General features: G+C 35.8%; 1 protein-coding gene across 2 annotated transcripts in view; it reads right to left on the bottom strand.

Annotated features, from left to right (window-relative positions):
* Positions 1-21,318, bottom strand: part of ADAMTS19 (ADAM metallopeptidase with thrombospondin type 1 motif 19) — a 149,100-nt gene that overhangs the window by 31,837 nt on the left and 95,945 nt on the right. The window contains exons 11-16 of one of the 2 annotated variants that reach the window (XM_049796456.1): positions 15,583-15,684; positions 12,472-12,602; positions 10,709-10,878; positions 7,467-7,594; positions 6,112-6,232; positions 3,975-4,055 (exon numbers count right to left, since the gene is read on the bottom strand). In XM_049796456.1, the coding sequence (XP_049652413.1) occupies positions 3,975-4,055; positions 6,112-6,232; positions 7,467-7,594; positions 10,709-10,878; positions 12,472-12,602; positions 15,583-15,684 (733 nt within the window). The remainder of the gene's footprint in view (positions 1-3,974; positions 4,056-6,111; positions 6,233-7,466; positions 7,595-10,708; positions 10,879-12,471; positions 12,603-15,582; positions 15,685-21,318) is intronic. The other variant, XM_049796455.1, reaches the window with a different exon arrangement.

Below are 21,318 nucleotides of genomic sequence, written 5' to 3'. Positions count from 1 at the left end.
CATATCCCTCAAGACCAGGCGTTCCACCAGGGCATGATTACTGCAGCCTTGGCAGCCGCCAGTCCTGACCTCTCTCAATAGTTCATCTGTGTTGGTAAGCAACCAACAAGCTCCAGTAATGCTGTTTCTCTGGTCGGGCTATCTATCACCTGGATTAAGAAATTATCCTAGATGTACTCCAAGAGTCTCCTAGAGACAGCAGATGTCAGGTTACTGAAGTCCTCAAGAAGGATCAGAGCCTGCAAAGTGTGATGCATCCTGTAGCTGAAGTAAGAACGCTTCATCAACAGGCTCCCCTTGGTTGGGCAGTCTGTAGTAAACACCAACCATGAAATTTCCTTTGTTGGCTTGGCCCCTAATTTTTACCCATAAGCTCTCAACCTGTTCACCGCTGTTTTTCAGAGACAGCTCTGTGAAGTCAATCCATTTTTTTATATAGAGGGCATTTGTTTCATCTTGACGTAAAACAGTTTCAAAAGAGCTTAGTTATCTACCATCTTCTATGGCCCTCTACATAGGAAATGAAAGCACGTTTAGTCTCAGTGGACTCTGGTCACTGCTATGGGACCAGGTCCTCAGCTGGCTTCCTTTGAAATTAGAAATTACACAGTCTTAAGGATTTAGTCCAAGATATTTTAAAACTACTAGCGTGGTCAGACATGAGGAATTCAAAATTTTGTACTATTTGTCAGACCCCAGCTGCTTTCCCACACCCTTCTCCCCCAAAATGTGGTCCAACATGCTTTTTTTTCACTAGGAAAGATTTCATAATGGAAATCAGACAACACAACACACCTACGGACTTGATACCTATAAGAGAATTGGCAATTACAATGTCATGCGGTGTTAAATTGCAGGTCCAAAGGCTCTATAACCCTGAAGCAGCTTGAACACATATTTGAGAATAATGATACAGTTAATCCACTTAGTTCAGCTGAAAACAAATGATTACTCTCATTTCCAATTAGCACAGAAAAATTTCAAGTTTTAGATTGTAAGTCATTTGTATAGCTATATACCATTAACCAACCTTATTAATTCATTATGGGGCCTGGACCTGTCATGCCATTATACAAGTGTCACATGAATGAACTCTCTAATCTCAAAGCCTAGTGTATTTCTTATAGAAAAATACTGTAATCTTCCTTTTTGTATCCTACATTAAGAACTTTTTTTGAAAAAGCTTTTAACAACTGTGAAATATAAATGAAAATTTAGTGACAGAAAAGGCATTATATTAGACCACAGAAATCTAGATAAGGCTTGAAACAACTTTTTATAGCTGTTCTTACAATAATATTCTTAAAGTAACTGACAATGAACCAAGCCTCAAGTCAACATGGTTATAAACAGTCAGGGTTATCACTGCTAGTTTATTCTTTAAAAATAAATCTCAAAATTATTTCTTAAAATAATGAATACTAATTCCAAAATTAGGAAGTATACGCGTTATGAAATATTCTCAAATTAAATGAACACTACCCCCTCCTCTATAGTGCTATAAATAATTCCTATTCCTGAATACTGATGAAAGAAAAATCACAATCTCTTATTCATTTTCTCATGTAAATTCAGTACAGAGGAATACCTCATGTTTGGCTATATCCCTGCTCCTGCCTCCCTCCAGGGGAGAAGAGACAGGAGAGACCTCGACAGATCTATTGACTCAGTAAATGCAGTTGCAAGCTATACCTCACCTTTCTCCTAGGATGCCAGAGCTCCTGTTACTGTGGTGCATGTTGATATACCTCAGATAAAGAAGATATCCGAGGTTTTCAGGTAGAACTCCTCTGAAGATTTGCTTCAATAGCACAATCAGCCAGTGATGCTACTGATGCGGGCTGTAGTTTTACTGATCACTTTGGCAACATCATCGCAACTTCCAGATCATAGTGACTCTGCTTTCTGACCACCAGGTAAATCCAGAGAAGGGCATTTCATTTTGACTTTCTCTGTATTTGACCTGTGCTGTACAACAGGGATGAAATCTTCCCTCAGTTTAAATTAGCTTCTACTTTGTAAGCCACAGCCCTTAGAGTACAGGGGATTAAATTGTGTTTACAGCTATATCTCTAATTATACAATTATTAATTGTATTATGACCTATATTATTTAAAAACCTTAATCGTAAAATGTGTATATGACAATTAGCAAAATAGAAAGTGTTGGCCTGTATTGACTCAAGTACAGAAATGCAGAGTGCGGAGTACTATGCAACATAAAATTAGCATACAGAACTATAAGATAGAAAACAAATCAGAAACATGAGAGAATTTAATCTGTATTACTTTTCACATTTTTAATCAAAGTATTTTGAAGAATATTGTTTCTAAGATGAAAGATTTATGTCTTCTCCCCAAAACTTTCATTATATTTCTCCTATGAAAATGTTCCTATTCAAAATGTTACTCCTTTTCAATTCAGATTTTTATGCTTACAGAATAAACTGTAAGTGAAGAAAGTTTAAATACCTTCTGCTAGTAAAAAAAAGAAAAAAAAGGTGCAACAACTTGGGTTTTAATTCAAAATACTGTAACAGACCTGTTCCTGGTTCCCCATAAAGGCTTAACAAAAAATATTGCAGTGAAATACTGGCTGATCCTCATTCAGACCGACATTAGTGAAATTAAGAAAAGTAAAATTAAAATGACAAGCAATTAAGAGATAAGAAGCACATTTCAAAAATAAGCAGCATGACTGACATTATTTCATGGGCATAAAAAGCATTACATTCTTTTTTTTCTTTTGTAAGGTAAGGGATGAATCAGTTTGCTACTCATGAAAAAGGAATTAATTTCCCTACATACAATCCCAATACTTACTTTTGCATTATTTAAAAAATAAAAAATAATAGTATTTCTGTTGTCCACATAACACAGTACACACAGAGCGGAAAAAAACCAAACTTGCAGAATTTACAAAATATATCAATGAAACTTCAGTTATTGATTTGACACTCTTAACATTTCCATGTCATTGACTGGCTTCACTGAGGAACAATGAAATAATCCAGATCTCTAAATCTACTGTGATATCTTAACAGGGCAGGGGTAGACCCAATGATAAACCAAGAGACACCCATTGATAACTTAAGCTGTCATAATAAAGATTCACCATCTTCAACATTTTCTCAATTGAAGTACTGAAAACAGTCAGGTAAAAAGTTTCTTAAAATGTAGATGTTACTTATGAGCAGAACTAAGAATAGTGATCAAACCAGGGAATTTTTCATTTCAGTGTTCTATTTCTCATACTAAGTCTCTCTCAATTTAAACTTAAGCAGTGCATGGAACAACACCAATTACAAAATTTCAGATATTCACTTAAACCCTGTAAAAATAATAGTAACAAATTATACTCTCCTACACGACAGCTTTAGAAAGCATTAAAAGAGAGTAACTTTTTTCAATGAAAGACAGTTTCATAGAAATGGAAAAGCTAAAATAAAATAAAATAAAATAAATTGTGATTAAATTTGTCCATTAAAACATTCAGACAATTAAAAATAATGCAAAGAAATACTTTTCTGCTTTCTTAGTCTTATTTTAGAATTTTTGTTTGACCTTGTTGGTGATTTGCTATGTGTTGGTCAGTGTGGTTTTTTTGTTGTCCAAGCACAAATTATTCCATGTTTCAGCATAAAACTATTTTCACTAGTTTTAATGTGAAGTATTTTCTTTAGCACTTTCCATATGAAAAACGGAAAATCTTAAAGTATGCAGAATTTTTCTTAAATCATCTAAATAGATTCTTTGAAACATTCTCTAAACAAAATTAAACAAAAGTTCAGAATAAAACCTATATGGTGCTATAACCATTCTTTTATTTTGTTATTTCTACAAAATTTCTTTAGATGTATTTTTCACAGATTTTTTTTCCACTCAGAGTTTTGTTTAATCACAAAAGCATGTTTAGCTAGCACTGTTCAGTGCTGACCAAAACAGGGCATGAACACTGAAACATATGACATTTACCTAAATAACTGTGAGCTGGTTTTTCTTCCACTACTTTGATTCTCCTTGCTCCTGCAGGTATCACCAAAGCTTCCACATAACCTAGACATGAGACCAGATGTCCTGAGTTAAATACAAAAGCATAGAAAAGTACATCTTGTATGTTTTTTCATTTCTTCTCCCTTATTCTGCTTTTCAAATGTAACAAGTTATAATTTATATAGCAATGGTTTGAGGGTTCTTGCAAAATGCTGAAACAAGCTATGAAACTGCATTATGTGTAATATATATACCATGATATACAACTAAGAGTATAGCAAAGGAAAACATAACAAGAACTAGTGAGGCTGGGCAGGCTGGGGCTGGAGCAGATAAAGTTGTCTCTGGCCAAGTAGCTTAGTGTCATCACCACCACCAGACGACCATAAAAGAATTCCAATTTCACTTAGTGTGTAGAGACAAATGATAGGCCACTAAAAACCATACATCCTCCCACTGTTTGGTTTTTGGTGGTTTTTTTGGTTTTTTTTTTTGTTTTTTATTATTTATTTTGCACTCCATCTCCCTCTTCTTGCTTTAACACATTAAAACCCTGTCATGATTGGCTTTAGTTTTGAAGTCTAGTTATTAGTTATTTGCTTTACATTACAATTGCTTCCTTAGACTGTGGGACTAAGACATGCTGTTGAGCAATTTGCTTTAAGTGAAAAGGAGTGAAAAGGCAATGCAGGTGAAAAACACTGTGCAAACAAGAATTTTATAAATAAATAAAAACATGTTTTAGATTTTCCAGGTGAGCTTCAAAAAGTAGACAGTAAACCAAGTTTTTATTCTATGTAGCTATGTAATGTTCTGTAACAAAATACTGAGCACTTACAACACCTTTTCAATAATCCTGAAAGACGAAAATTAAACTGCTGCAAAGAAGCATTATTTATCTTTAATTTCCTTAAGACCTAATAACACTTTCTAAGTATTGCTGACAGTCCAGCTTCTTGAAAAGGAAAGTAACTTACACAGTTGTTTAGAGGGCAATACTACAATATTGTGGATTGACGCAGAACCCTGAATAAACTTGAAAGTGTGTGGATATTCACATTAGCTATCAAAGAGAGCTGACACATTGTAATTCCTATTAGCAGCCACCTTCTTTGTAGTTTTTGATCTTGTACTCCTCCAGACTCATCCATGGTTTGGGATCCCTGCTCTGCATTACCTTCAGCTTAAGAGAGGGCCAGACATAAACATCTGAAGGCTATGCCTAACTTTTTTTTTTTTTTAAGTACTATACTTCAGTCTATAATGCATTGAAGTCCTTGATTTTTTGTAGATAGACTGTCTGCTTCTAATTACAGGGGGGTTTTATGTGATATACTTACTGTCTTGAAATTCTGCACATTTTCTACTCAAGAAACTGAAAGTGTAATGGCAAACAAATGCTGAAGACAGTTGACCAAATGCTGTTTCAAAGAAAAGACACGTCTTGGAGAGAAGGTATACATGGTGCATATTATCAGGATTTTAATCCTCTACTCTGTCGCACTATTATGCTGGAGCCAGTCAATTATCCTCATTCAAAGAACAGATCACAGCAGTGTTTGAAAATCTCATGTTCATTCTGCATCAGAAAATCTATTTGTTTTTTTATGATACTTTATTAGCATAAAAAATTGAATAACGAAAAAATATAAGACTTCTTCATACATTCAGCTTTATGTGCTCCCACTGCCTGGCTTGGTTTAATGATGTTACTCTAGGTAACAGATCATCATTTTTATATTTATTTTGAAGAACACTAAATGAATCTAAACACTATAATAATTTACAGTTCATTTATTTACAAAAATCATAAATTTTATTTCACAGTTTTTTTAAAAATCAGGCTCTTTATGAAATAATGTGTGTCTTAATAGAAGATAAATTAGATAATTCCTTAATTTTATAATTGAAACAATTTGCAATAATTATGCAAAACTAAGTTTAAAAATACTCATGCATTCGTATCTTAAATGTCTTACAATTTTTTAAAAAAAGTAGATCTGAAGTTCTTGTGAGGAACTGCATTATTTTAAGAAGTATAGCTTTTTTTAAAGTTCCCAGTGCTCAAAGTAATCTAACAGCTACTGGTTTCCTGAGCATTTGAAATAAACAGACCTACCTGCTCCTCTGGTATGGTTAAAATCACCTTTAATAACTTTGCATGACTTTCCATTACCATTGCATACACCACAATGATCTTCACGAGCCAGAGATCCTAATATGCCATCACAGCCAAATTTCTGTGGGAGAAGAAAGTAAAGCTATTGAGACACAGGCCATGTTCTTCATAAAGCTGTCTTTAGTAGTGGGCATCTCACCCTTTTGCAAGATGCCTTAACCAACGTGATCTAGGCCTGCTCAGAATGATGGTTGCACTAGTTCATGTGCAGAGATCCTTTCTATAGTCATTTTTTCTATGATTTTATGTAGACTGTTGCATTCACTCTTCCTATATGGCTGGCTAACCCTACCAGTGGCTCTCCAAGAGGAACACAACGGCATTCCTGACTTCCCCTGAGACCCCTGGCGTTTCCGAGCCATTGTGCAACACTCAGCCCAGAGGCCCTCCTGCTTAGCAACTTCAACCTGTGCAACTCTACTACTTTCTACACAAAATATGGGAGGTTCTTTGCCACAGCCACAATGGTAAAGTGCTGCCTAATGTCAGCCTAATGTCTTATTCCCAACAGGACATGAACACATCTGGAATATGTAAATATAAATTGTATTTGTGTTTTGCTAAAAAGCATCCAGTTTCAAACAAATTGTTTATGCAAGCACCTCCACATTACTATGTTAGACACATTTCTATCAATAAATATCAGTGGTAGCTTGACAACAGGAATACAGTTAATACCATATGCTGGCCTGATATGAAATAAAAGCCTTTTAAAGTCTACAGAAGTCACCACAGGGTAACCTCATGCACTGTATAAATGCATCTGATAAAACTAATTAAACTTCAAGACTGTTTGAGAAATAACAAAGTTGAAAGCTAGGTTAGAAAGAAAATAAAGGATTCTTTTAAGAACAGAAACCATGGTCTATCAAGGAGTCACTTATTTCCAAGCACTTTAAGATCGTTACTTCATTTTATGCACAAAATTTTTATGAGAGTTCTTCTACCTAAAAAACCAATAAAGATTTCAAAATACTGATTACAACATAAACATTTAAAGAGCTGTGTATCCAAAATGGCACATCTACAAGATACAAGTACCTGCAGCAGTTTGTTATAAACATCCTTATCATCACAGATACATATTCCCCAAGCTAACCCTTCAGCTGTTTCACATACTGTGTCACACTGAGTGAAATTACCTTCAAATATTTTTATATGACACAAAAAGAGCCATTCATTCTTGGTCATGCATACTGCAACATGCTATCAGAGAAATCACACATATGCACAAAAAACGTATGAGCTTGCATACGTGTGCCTGTGTATCCAGGTTCGAAACAAGTAGTTCATACCTGGCATCTCCCATCTGCACAGACATCTAAGCCATGCTGGCCACAAGAAGTCCCATCCATCACCTTTTCTGTTAGAAGCACAGGTTGATCCTTTCCAGCCGGTGAACAGAATAAGGCACATGGCTTTTCTGTAGTAGCAATTGATGGAAAAAACCCACCAAACTGGTAAAAGGTCACTTAACAAATACAGAATTAATATCAACATTATTTTAAAAACATATTTGCTTATCTGAGTGGAATGAATCTACATTAGCATAACAAGTTATCTTAGATACAGTGAAAACAAAAAGATTTTGATCCTTTTCTCAGCTGTTTGAAAAAACTCAAGTTCTTTTTCCTGCTAGAGCATACTGGTACTATAAACTTGGCCTACATAGTACTCATGTCGTGTTCATTGTTGCAATTAAGAATATGCACATTACAGCTGTTGGAATATTTTGGTTGTAATCTATACTTTCATTCTACTATATTTTTGGCAGATCACAAATATTCATTAAAAAAGAAACTTAACACTTTCCAGATTTTCTAACTGTGCAGGTCAAAGAGAAAAAAATTAAGTAACTGAGACGCCCTGGGAAGAAAAATATACGGCTTTACAAAGTCCACATTAAAAAAGAAAGACAAAAAACTGAACACATTCTTTCTAGCATCTTTACCAAGGTCAGGCATTTTTCTACTACATTTTTAAAACATTCTGCAAATCATTTCAAATTTTGAAAGAGAATAAAAAAATAATCATATCCTATGTATCTATGTATTCCTAATAGACATAATTTATAAATAATGAAGTTTTATTCACCACTGCCAAAGTTATACCAAATAAAATAAACTAAGTCTTCTCTCAGTGGTCAACTGAGTACAAAATTACATGATTTTTTCATATCTTTATTCGCAAGTGTACTGACTCAGAATTTCTTCCTAAATCTGTTGCAGATTTTTGAAAGGATAAAGTCAATTTTGAACTTGAAACTGATTTCACTTGGACACAGTCTATGCCACTCTGACTTCATGCTCACTTCTAGATTCCTGGAGTGCATTTTTATTAGTAAATTAAACAGTTCCAGGAAACATTCGGGCACTGGAATTCTACTGTCTATACAGCTGAACTGTAAAACAGTCTATGCCACATTTTTTTGCATGTGCTAACTAGCACTAGCTCGGTCTAGACTGGAAATTGCCATCTGCAAAGGACCATTTCCAAAAAAGCAGTTTGGATGTCACCATCCTTTTTAGAGTGCAAAAGAGTAGAAGAGTACGGACACAGGACTTCTGTGCCAGCTGACTTACACATCAGCGAGTGGTCTGGGCACATTTAATTTACTAAAATTGACACAGCCTCTGGGTATCTCTAGGGGACTAGTGCAAACAGATGTCATCTCTTTTGCCAACATGTGAAGCCAGTCAGACACAAGCCATCTCCAGCTGAGAAGCATGAGTCTCTGCCTGAGTTTGTGCCCTCTGCATTCCTGTTACACTCCTTAAATAGTAATCCCAAAGTTCCCAGGGAGCTTGAAGCATGTATCAGCATTTTTTAAAGGAATACAAGATTAACGACCTAACCATTATTTTAAGGACACTGAACTCAAAAGAGACAGTAACTCAACAACACTGGACAATTTCAACAGACTATAGGAGACTTCATTCAAATACAGGAACTATTTTGGACATGGTGCACAATTAGTGTCTACTAAAGGCTAAGAGTGTAAATGCTTAAGGATCTTGGAACCATGTATTTCTGTAATACTGGAACTCTTCAGCTGGTGTCCACATTTGTGTCTCCTGAGGGACACCTCAAGACAACAGGATCTCTCAGAACAAAGTTAGATAAAAGCAACCATCCATACTCCATAACATGGGACAGGATAGTGTCAAGATTTTTCATCAGGTTACTGAATTATTCAAAGTCAGGCTGAAATATTTTGATCCTTTAGCATTAAAATCATGTGTTCATGTGCTAAAATGAAATTTAGCAAAACAAACCAAAACTAATTTACTAGATAAGCACCTATAAAATAACTGGAGAGAGTCCTCCTTACAATGAAAAGAGCTAACATAGAAGCCTAATGAAAATAGTCTCACAAGTTTTCACTTCGGCACCTTGAGAAAAGTCTTAGAAACCGCACCCCCACCCCGCCTTGTTTAGCTAGGCACATATTAAATAAGTTTTTGATAATAAATTCACATTTTTCAGGATTCAACAATCTAGTTCTCTCAAAATCTATGCTTCCTAATGGTTTCTCATATTTTGTTTCAAGAGTTAAATATAAATGGCAACAACAAACTACTTAAAATGTGGTAACACATACTTACAGTACTCCTGTGTCGTTCCAGGCTCTTCTTCATCACCAGTTGCTATGATTTTGTTACTTTCTCAAATTAACTGTTTTCATAACTGAAGTCTTTCTGTTGTTTTCTTGTTTTCTTTTTTTTTTTTTTTTTTCCCAATTAAATAAATTACATCATAACAATTTCAAGAAAATTCAGTGGAATGGCAGCTGTTGTTCACATTCCTAGCAAGAACTTATTTAGAATGTTTTGTTTTCTAGTTGCTGATATTTTACACCAACATTATTTTTGCAGATACTGTAAGTTCAACATTACTATACTCCTACTTGAGCATGCTCCTAATGATATGGTATCTAAGTAAGTATGTCACACTGAAGCATGCATGCAGTATGCTAGGACTTCACATGCAGTAGCTGTTAGGATTCACAGAAACCTTATCTAAGTTTGCAGTATGTGTTACATATAGATTTCTGCCAAAATCAAACACTGGTATGTGAAATACTCCAGTATTAAGCTAAAAGTGCTCTCTCCTTCCTTAAAAAAAAGAAGCTTACATTATCTGTAGTGTCTTTTTGACTTTGTAGGTAGAAGTATAACTGATATAAGCATGCTTAATGATGTAGCATTCCTCTAGAAAGCTGTACTTCTGAGTCACTTCATACTACATTTCTGTTTAAATAGGAGCAAACTGGTATTGAATTTCAGTTCAAATGCAGTCATTACATACCAAGAAGGACGAATTCAACAGGAATGTAAGATAAAAGATTCCAGAGTGTGTGAAAATGCCACCAGATCTTGTCTATGAAATAAAAATTACTTACCAAAAATTTTGGGCTTGGCATTTCTTTGTTTGTTTGCTATAGTTTTTACCATATCTTTCTTAGTCAACAACAATACCAACAAGCTATAAGCCGTATGAGCAGATGTTAAGAACATGGAACATGGTTTATACTTACCATCATCGATGACAGCCTGCCACTGGTGCACATGCTTCTGATACGAAGATCTGAGACTGAAAGCCTGGCACTGCCAGTCCCTGAAGGCAGGGACACCAGCAGGACAAGAAGGATTTTCGCATACTCTATACTGCATCATGGGACCATGACACTCTCCTTCAAGGCCTGAACTAGAAAAGATGGCATAAATATTATGCTTTATTGTTGGCAATATTTTGTCAAACTTACAGCACAGTTTACTTACACTAGACATAAATTCAATTTAAATAGCAGATTATTTGTTGACGTGTAACATTAACAAATCACCCACAAAAAAATCAAAGTCACAGAACAAAGCATGTTTGCCTTCTGTTTGTACTGGTTACATTACATATAAAGACTCATGGGTGCTATACCATAATTTACACTTCGCCCCAAAGAAGCACTAGGACTAGTAGGAACGTTCAGTAAGGAGAACATCAACTGCAGTTTTCATGCATTTCAGGTGATTTTTCTCTAGCTGGAGTGAGACAAAAGTGCCACTGAAAGGAACTAACACCTGCAGATTTTCTATCAAGAAAATCTCAGTTACAAGTGTGGTGTTGTGAAGTTCAGACAATATTCTTTGTTTCTTTTTGGTCACTCCAGTTGTGCTTGCAGGTCCTAATGAACAAATGCAAAAGACAAGTGAACTGCAGAAACTTGAGCTAATTATTTGGAACCTTGCCTGGAAAAATGAATGAATGAAAGTGAAATTAAGACATCCCTAAATTCTAGAAATAGCTTTTAGGCATACAGCTGGAAGTGGTGTTTAGATGGCAGGAAGTATGAAAGCAATCTGCATATCTAAGGCTTCTGTTAAACTACCATGCTTTTGTATAGCCATATCCAAGTTTTCCTCACATTTCTTTATGCAAACTTCTCTTTTTTAATCCCTCTGTCTTTCCTGTCATCATTTTTTGCCCCAAACCTGTTATATTGTCTTTCATCTTTCTTCATTTCCCCCTTTTGTTATATTATTTTCTGGAATCATCTACCCTATCCTGCCCTGCCCTGCCCTGGTTTGCCCTATCATACCCCACTCTACTCTGTTCTAGTCTAGTCTTCTTTACACTTGTCTTCATTACTCAGCTCTACTCTGTTCCCACTTCTCTGCCTATTCATTCTCTTGGTGTATGAATGACCCACAAAAGAGAGAAATAGTACTGAGTAATTAAGAGGAAAGCATCTTTTAGCTGAGATATGGTGAAACAGACTCCATTCAAGTCAATGGTAAAACTCCCTTTATCCCCAGTGGCACAAGGTTTTCATTTTCACAAGATACTGAATCTAAATATTGTTTCCAGATATTCTATCTAAATGTCTGTGAAACTGTTAGAAAGATCTCCTTGTAAAAGTTGCAACTCCTTGTCTCTCCAAATGAGACGGAGGTCAATTTTCTCCAGCAAAAAATTGAAGGAATAGAATTACACACTGATGCTCTGCAAGTCAACAATCATGAATTTAATCTTCTGTTTCTTCTTCAGGTGAAGCTTAAAAAGAAAGCTGTATTCTCCTATTAATATTATCTAAGCTTTTGACAGAAGCAGAAAAGAGGAAAAACAGTGTTAGCATGTAATAAAAAACTTGAAATACCTATTCTCCTAAGTGGTTTTCAGTATTCATAAAAATGAATTGCTTACGTATAGGATGAACTATATCTTAATGGGTTTCTGTACTCATAAGATTCAAATTCTGCTCAGAAATTCTGATGAACAGCAATGGAAACCTGAACTTGTTTTTACCCAGGGCATTTGCGTTGTCGACTGCTGATTCCAGTGTTGCAAGTACGGCTACAAGTGCTCCATGCGCTCCATTCCCCCTCCATATGCTCCGCAAAAGAGGTTCGATTGACGCACTCTCCAGCCTTACACCACTAGGTGAAAATTGAGCTCTTAGGTAAATAAATCAAGACATATGCAAAACAATTCACTGCTCCCCAAGCACACAGGAAGCACAACAAAAACATTTTGTTCAATACATAGTTTTCATATGTGTCAGATATATTTTTTCCTATTGTCCCTCATTGCTTTTTTTTCTATCCTAGTAAATACAACAACCAGAGACCTGTCTCTGGTGCAGTGGCCAAGAAGCAGGTGCAACTCTTGCCCACAAGCTTGGGCACAAGTTCATTCCCAATAAAGGATGCCTCCTGTAACAGCCTGCTGGAAATGGTCCCCAGACCATGCTGGCCCCTTCTTTTGAGCCTGGGCAGTGCCTAGGAAAGCGCTTTTGAGTCCAGCCCAAACCCACTGGAGGGATCATCCTCCAGATGAACTGTATGGATGATCATAGCAGTGTTCAGGGCTGTTCTCAGGACTTTTTTGGTTCACTATTACAGTTTCCACATAACTAGCAGGTACTGCATTGTCACTGATTATCCTGTGACAATTTCAATAGAAGGATATATTACAGGTAATAGAGAAAATGAGATTTTATTCACAACTTGTATTCAAAGAGAGAATGGAAGCCTCAATAACCTAGCGCTGAGAAAGCCAAGAGAACTTCTGGTATTTACTTAAATAATAATAATCACCTCAAAAATCTTGTATGCAAATATTGTTTCCCAGGACAACTGCAATTTCTCAATCAAAAACCACCTAATCACTTTTGTTACGCTCTGCAACCTATGTCCATATCTGGTATAAATCATAGTAACTCAGCAGAAACTAGTATTTTATCAACTTATACCAGCTGAATATCTGGCCCATGTATTATGAAATTTTAGCAATTGCAAAGTAAGAAGGCTACAAGTAGACAGTGAACACTTAATGTCAATAACATTAGTAATTCAATCCATTTCTCTTTGCACTCTGAATTCTTGGTGAATCACTGTTATCAATCATAAAGTTCATGAAGAAGTCTCATATTTTGAGGAAAACAAAACATGTCACTAATGCAGTTGATAAAGGCTTTTGCCACTTTTATAATACACTTCCGTTACTTGCAGTGTCTGTGCTAAATCCTTGTCTGGTGATCTTAAACTTCACTTGCAGTTTCAAACTGCTCTTCATTGATCAGTTGTTCTTAACTTTCTCTCTTAAATCATGGCATTACAATGATGGCATAATTATATCACCTTTGAAAAGTCTTCACATAGGATGGCCCCATCATTATATTGGATTTACAGTCAGAAACTACAGATTTTGTAATGCTCTTGGATGTCTCAGACCAAAAATGCTCATATTTATTTAAAGATATTCCTTCAGATATATAGGCAAAATGGATTTTTCTCTAGAGATCGCATCTGCCTTATGGACACTCTGAGGGATGCTTGACTTAAAAAACAACCAAGTTGGACGGGCTGTGCAAATGACATTTCCATCACTTCCTAAGATCCTAAGAGGAGCACAAGACAACAATACTCCATCTCTATAATATAAGTAAAACAAAACAAAGCCAGTGATTTGTGTAATCTGAAGCTCATCTTGGATAGATAATAAAGTAAACAACAAGAATAATCCCTTCTAATCCTCTGAGATATTTCAGTGATGTCTGCTTAGTTTTTGTCTGCTAGACATAACAATGTATCTCTGTAGCCTGGGACAATGCTCATTGAGCTGTTCTAATTAGAATCGGTACTTTGTCTTACCTGTACTAATTATTTACTCCCTACTAGCTAAGCTCTACAATAAAGAGAACAGTGTTACCTTCCTCATTGGACTTTCACAGGACCCATGGCACTAACATATCATAAATGGTCCCACAAGTATAATGATAGAATGAGTCCTCTGCAATGAGTTACTATTATTAGCTTTTGCAAGTCAGACATTAATACATAAAACACACACTAATTTTGGGTGCCCAGTTCACAATGGCAACGGTTTCACAATTAAAAATTCTGGGTAGTCTTAATAAGAGGTGCTTCTTTCCTATTCCACACCATGGACACACCAGTCTCAACGTAAAAAATGCAACATTGAACAAAAGGCATGTCCCTGACTTTGCAGGTATTGACTTAAGACAGAATATCGACTACACACATTTATCAGAATCAAAAGATCACAGCAAATGTCATTAGAGATATGAAAATGAATAAAACCTGTCTTTCCTTTAGCATGTAAAATGATATTATCTGAACATTTTATCTTACTCAGTTGATTGATTTGTTTACTTTTTTATGGAGGATAATGACAGTCCTGGTGAATGTAAGATGATTCAAAGAGCAAATCACTCCTGTGGGAGACTGCTGTCAGCACAATATCATGAAAATCCCAAGTTATATGCAGCTCCTCCTCTCTTATCTATTTGAGGTTATTTATCTTCATTTACAGTTATATACAGAGATGAAGAGGTTATTCAAACAGGAAAGCTCCTGAGGGACATTTAATGCAAGTCTGACTTCAGGCAACCATTTAATTTATCTTTGATGACATACTTTTAATGACATTTATCACTCTTTTACATGCACTTACACTATAAATATTTCTTTACTAGGCCTATCCTGAAAAGTTTTATCAAAAATCTCTATCAATTCCTTTGATGAGACTATTTTTAAATCTTCAATCATAGCTGAGAACTTTGTAACTTTGAAAGCTTATGCTTCTGTTTACAGTACACAGAGCAACAATGGCATTCCATTCATAAATAGGGTACAAAACCAGAATGAATCTGAAATAAAACAGTGTAAGCATTAAAACATCTATGGCTTTGGCTAAATCTTTTTTTTAAATTCAGTGTTTTCAGGGAAATGTACTCCTTTATCATATCTATATTATATTAAACTATATATGTATGATTTTTATGATAATTGAGGTAAGCAGGAACTTTAAAAAAGTGCAAAGACCTATTCAGCTTGTTTCTTTAACTGTTAGGTGTTCAGTATAACTTATATTGCTTTTCTACCAGCAACATACTTTTCCAGTGTCACAGTCTGTTCCGTCCATTGGTGGATCCAGTTTAGTTTTGCATTCCTTCTCACCTTCCACCTTACACCACAACCCGGTGCAAATGACATGCTGAAAACCAAACACATAGGTAAGCTCAAAATCTATCTTATGCAAAATTATTTTATGCATGCAACCCTCTAATGTCATAAGGTTACCATTTTGATGGTACTGAAGCATGTTTAAAGACAGGTTAAACATGCACAAAAACCAAAGTGGGCAGATTCTGCTTAGACTTCCACTAATCATGAACACATGGAACAAGTCAAGCTGCTGTGTAGATGGTGGGGGGAAAAACCCTCTAAGTCTAAACCTAGGGGTCACAGTCTTTGCGTATGGCAGATCTCACAAAGCACATATGAACAACTTTGCCCCACGATGTGAAGCAACCACTGCACAGATACACTCCCCCCAGAGACTGGAAGAGGTGTGAGCTTACTGGGAATTATTTTTAAAATTATTTCATATTTTTACTCCTTTTATTTAGTGCTCATTCATTTTACATAAAAGGGAGAAAAATAACACTGTCACTAGTAACAAAAACCAAGGTTTTAAAATAAGTCCATTTCTATATACGAAGACTAATGTGTCTTTGTGCAGCTACATAGAACTATGTTCGCAGGAATTTTGTAAAAATGTGTTTGTAAGAAAATTTGAGGCTTCTCTAGGATTTTGAAATCCCCCTTGTTTATACCATCCCAATGACTGCTGCTATCTTATGCTCTCCAATGATTCAGAAATCCTCTAGAACTCATTAATTTCTCTAGAAATATCTCAAAAAAGTAATCAAACCTGATATCCACAAAGAAGACACAAAGTAAACTGACAAATCAGGACGAAATAGTTTTGCTGGGAAGATGAAGAGAAAGGGAGATGAGAGGGGTACTAGTCAGTAGTGAATTTTAGAGATGGAAAGAAAAGCTACTTATTCTGTCCCTAGCAAGCATCAGAACAAAATAGTTTTACCTTCTTGAAAAGAAAGTACAGCCTTAAAGTATGGTGGCTCACATTTCCCTGGCAGCTCTCCCTATTTTCCTCTAAAAAGTCCTCCTTCTCCCATGGTTTTCAGTCATTACTTCATTTTCCTTGCTGTCTTGTTGCCCCCTTACCTGTAAACTGGGTGGAAGTGAACAGAGGGCATGTGGGGCTCAGCTGTGGGCTGACTGTTATTGCATGTGCAGACTGACTCCCCCAAAATATGTACAGTACTCCCAAAGAGGGGCAAGAAGGATCAGGAGAAGGGGATGGGTTGCAGGGAGGAGAAAACACAGGCTGTTTTTTTGAAACCAGCATTGCCAGAAGATGTGCTTTTTCTGACTGAAATGATTTGTTACATTGGTAGACCCAGTAAGGGTCTCTGTGCCTTTTACGCTATGCATGAAAAATGTGTGATAAATCTTATGCTACCTTGAAAAAAGTCTTACAGCACAGGAAACATAATTCAAACAAAGATTGTGTCTGAACCAAGGAACAGGACAGTTCCAGTGGGAGTCTTGCATGTAAAAATGTCTGTAACATCAGCTTTTAAAAAAAGTCAAAGATTGTAGAGGTCTAAAGCACTGCACAGGATGTGCAGCAGTTTGACTCACTCCTGATTCATCCTATAACAGTTTTGTGCTGAAGCTGAACTAACAAGACACCAATTAGCCTATGCATGCACTAAAATATAGCTACAAAAGTCCTATCCTGTTCCTGGATAATTTTAACAGGCATTTTTCTTATATCAAACTGTAATTTCTGTTCTTGTTCAAGAGAGAAAGAGAATTTTTTGTTTGTTTTGTTTTTGTTTGAAACACGCACTTTAAGATGTAACTTCAGAGCTGAGAACTAAATACCAAGAAGCCTTCTGGGCCTGTTTTGGAAGACAATGTAGATGAGAGAGTATCAGACGTTCGTGACAAAGTGCTTCCACACCAACTATGAAATGACAGGCTATACTGTTGGAAACACTCCAGAAAAATATATCCTGGTTTAATGTTCCTAATTCACATAGGTTTTTTTTAATATCCCTAGACCTTCATTTGTCAATGACTACAGTTGAAGGAAAGCCATCCAGGTTTTCAAAAAATAAAGTGAAATTTTCCTTTATGTCATCACATTCAAAGTATGTTATCCTGTTTTTTTTCCTAAACATTTTGATCTTGTGCTCTATTTCATTTGCATATAACTGCGGAATGGCTGACAACAAACCATGTTCCTTACAAAGGAACAACAAACACAATTCCTTACAAATCCAGAAACAATTCTTCTTAGGGAAGAATGAAAGAAGGAAGACTTGAAGTCAGATCTACAAGGATTTGGGTATCTGACACACAGAGGCACTTGACCTATGTAAAGAAATAAAGTAAATTAAATCAAGATGCTTGACTTAATAATGTCCTTTGTATACAACTGCAAGTTTCTGCAAATACTTGTATACTACCTCCTTATGAACCATGAACCTAACTTCCACAGCTAGAAACATCTTTGAGCCTTAAGCGAACTGTATTCTAAAAACACTCACTTCTCTTCACCAATTTTTAAAATAAGCATTCAATATTACTATAACATTTCATCCTAGACTTTGAGATTCCCCAAACCCAAGAAAATGGAGATATGGAATTACTAAAATTGGAGGATGATTTGTAAGTTTTTTTCTGGGCTGTTTCAGTCAAATCACAAATAGACTCTAGTTACTCTTCAGATTGTACTTCTGCTGCAGAAGTAAGAGAAATGGAGATTACTGTCACCATTCAACTTCTGACATTTGGGGATTTCTGCATGTGGCCGGGAAAAAAACCACGATGCACAACTTTTTTTCATTAACAACATGCAGTGCTGCAGATCAAGACTTATTTGAAAACTAACAGAAATCTGGAGGCCACTGTCAATATTGCAGGCACTCCAAAATCAGAGCACAAACTTCTAAACCAGAAATTTATTCCTCTGGGGAGAAAGTTTCATTCAGTCAAAATCAAGACAGCTAAGTTAACACTCACAGAGGTTTACTAGTTATCTATCATAAGCAAAGTTCAACAGCCATTACAATTTTTTAGACTAGCCAAGGGAAGTAAGAGTTATTGGAGATCATAAACTTAGACTTGTGATATCCCACTATTCACAATCTGTAAAATATTTCGTTGTGTGTACACTGGAAAACAAAATATTGCAAGGCACACACAAAGGATTTTTTCTGAAAGAATGTGTTAATCATGAGGTTTTAACAGCAAAATCTTGCAAAATACAACATGAAAGTCACAATGTACTACAGAAATAGAGGAGGTCATTCCAGCTTTTAGGGTGTTTTTTTGAATGAAAAGCATGAGGCAGGTCTGTGTGCATCAGAGGGATGCATTTCCAGTCACATAAGCATCTGGAAAGAAGGTCCCGCTGAGAGGAAAGAACAGAGACAAAAAGAGCATTTCAGAACTGCATTTCAGCAAAGTCAAGATTGTTTAATGTGTGGTGGTGGAGACGAGGACAGATATTTCACCAGTTATAATATTTCCACAACTTTTGTTCTTTTCCTGAAATGCCTTAAAAATCATCACGAAATATAATCAGTCTCCTACTTTGCAAAGATCACAGCTGTGTTATGACAAGAATTGTTTTAGTAGAACTGACTAGATAGCATCCGCATCCTGGACTTTAATCTTAAAAGCCAACATTTAATAGTTCAACAATTATATTAAATTGTCAAGTTCTACAATCACATTTAATCATCAAGAACTACTTCTGGGCCATGATCTCACTATCTGTTATGTGAAACAATGTTAGGGTCTAATTGATTCTTGTGTGAGACATCATGGGCATAAAAGCAAACTTGGCTCCCTTACAAGATAAGCATGGCGACATGGTATAAATCTTGTACTCTGAGATCCACTCACACTTTACTCAGGCTCTATAAATTTTGCTTAGGGTATGAAAAAAAGTCTTTGAAATAAAGATGAAAAGGAAAAAATAAAGTCTGGACACCATTCATGAAAGAGGAGTGGGAGCGGCTCACTTAGGAAAATACAGGAGTAGGCCCTCAATGCTCCCTTCAGTTCTTTGCTTTAGCCATTAAATTATAGAGGAATGCCTGATAGCAAGGGAAAATCACTGGCATCTGCAGTGTTTCTCAGAGGCTGCCATGTAATGTGACTGTAAATTACCCTAAAGTGCTGCTCAGTAACAACATTTGTAGAAAATTACATGTCAGCAGAAATGCATTATTGATTGTACTTCTGGTATTTGTAGATTATTTTTAGATCATTAAGAAAATTATTTTCCATCATTACTCAATTGTTTTCTTAGTTGAATAGATGTTATGTATGAAACACACTTGCTTAACGTAAAAGACTGCATGGAAGTCTGGTCATCAAATTATCTTCCAGTCACAAAAATGTAACTCTGACATAGTTCATAATTTGTCTTTACATAGTTACACTGAAGTGCATGAACTGTTCAGCAAGTAGAATGTATCCAAGAAATCCTGCACTATAAATTGTTGGATTTACTGAAGTTTAAATGAACCTTCAAGGAGTATGTTTCTCTCTCATTTCCTGGCTTGTGAACAACTGTAACCACTGTAAACTGCCAGTTATTGGCAGAGTAGAAGAGAGTATACAGAAATAAAAGAATGTAGTTTGGATTTTGTGGAAAATTCAGTGGTTGCCAATGTATAATAAAATAATTATTTTAATAAATTAATACTGTAACTAATGAAATATTGTATTCAATTTAGAAAATTCTTCTAAATATTGACTTCTCTAATGGCAGCCACAATAATCTGCACAATCAACACAGTGAACTTTGAATCACCATAGGTTAAATTCAACATATTTGTATTTACATCTAACATCCTTGTACTTCAGAGGGAAATGATGAAATTTGCTACAGACTAACAGCACTTCACAGTTGGGACAATGTTGGTGTTGCACAGTCCATGTACTAAAACTCATGAAGGAATTCTGGAAAGTTTCTATAGCTTGGTTCTAGCCCAAATTAAATGGCAACATTTTTTTTTTCTCTCTCTTCATTCATAGGAGAAACATAAGCAAGAGCAGGATGGCTTTCTTATCCTTTGGGCTGTGCTCTACGCATTGCTCTGAGTTCCCTCTTCACTGTAGAAATTTTATTTAATTGGACTAGGATATTGTAAACTTCCCTAATAGAATAGCTAAATTTAAGACCCACAGCAGGGAACAAAAGCAGGAGATCTGAATAAAGTGCCTAAGCTTACTGCAGCTAGTTCTTCAGGTCTACAGTCTGAGGAACAAATTTCTTGGATTTTTTTGTTGGGGGGCAGGGTGGGAGTGTAAATTTTGCTTCCAAACAAAAGAACACAGGGGAAAACAAACAAGGTGACTTTACAGAGGTTGGCAGTGGAGCTTTGGAGAGCTTCTCCCTCAGTGCCCTCATCAGATTTTCACAATTCTGTCCTTAGTGTCTTTTATTCATTTTTATGTAACTTCTGATAGGTCCAAAGCTCTTAAAAGATGCATTAGAATAATTTTTTGGTTCAGTATCTGCTTACATGGTTTCTGGTTCAGGGTTACCAGTTTTGCAGAGGATTTTGGTGAAACTGCAGAAGGTTCGTCCACTTCCTCTCTTCTCAGAAACTGTTACCAAGTTCTCTTTTTCTTACTGTTAAGACCATAAGGTTACCAAGCAACAGACTTGGTTTATGAAGAAAATCGAAAATTAAATTGCAGTTTGTCAGAAAAAAAGAATAGTTGAAAAGAC

This window comes from Accipiter gentilis, chromosome Z (genome assembly GCF_929443795.1).
Source record: "Accipiter gentilis chromosome Z, bAccGen1.1, whole genome shotgun sequence".
NCBI classification, from domain to species: domain Eukaryota; kingdom Metazoa; phylum Chordata; class Aves; order Accipitriformes; family Accipitridae; genus Astur; species Astur gentilis.
This window is presented reverse-complemented; position numbering and strand designations above follow the sequence as displayed.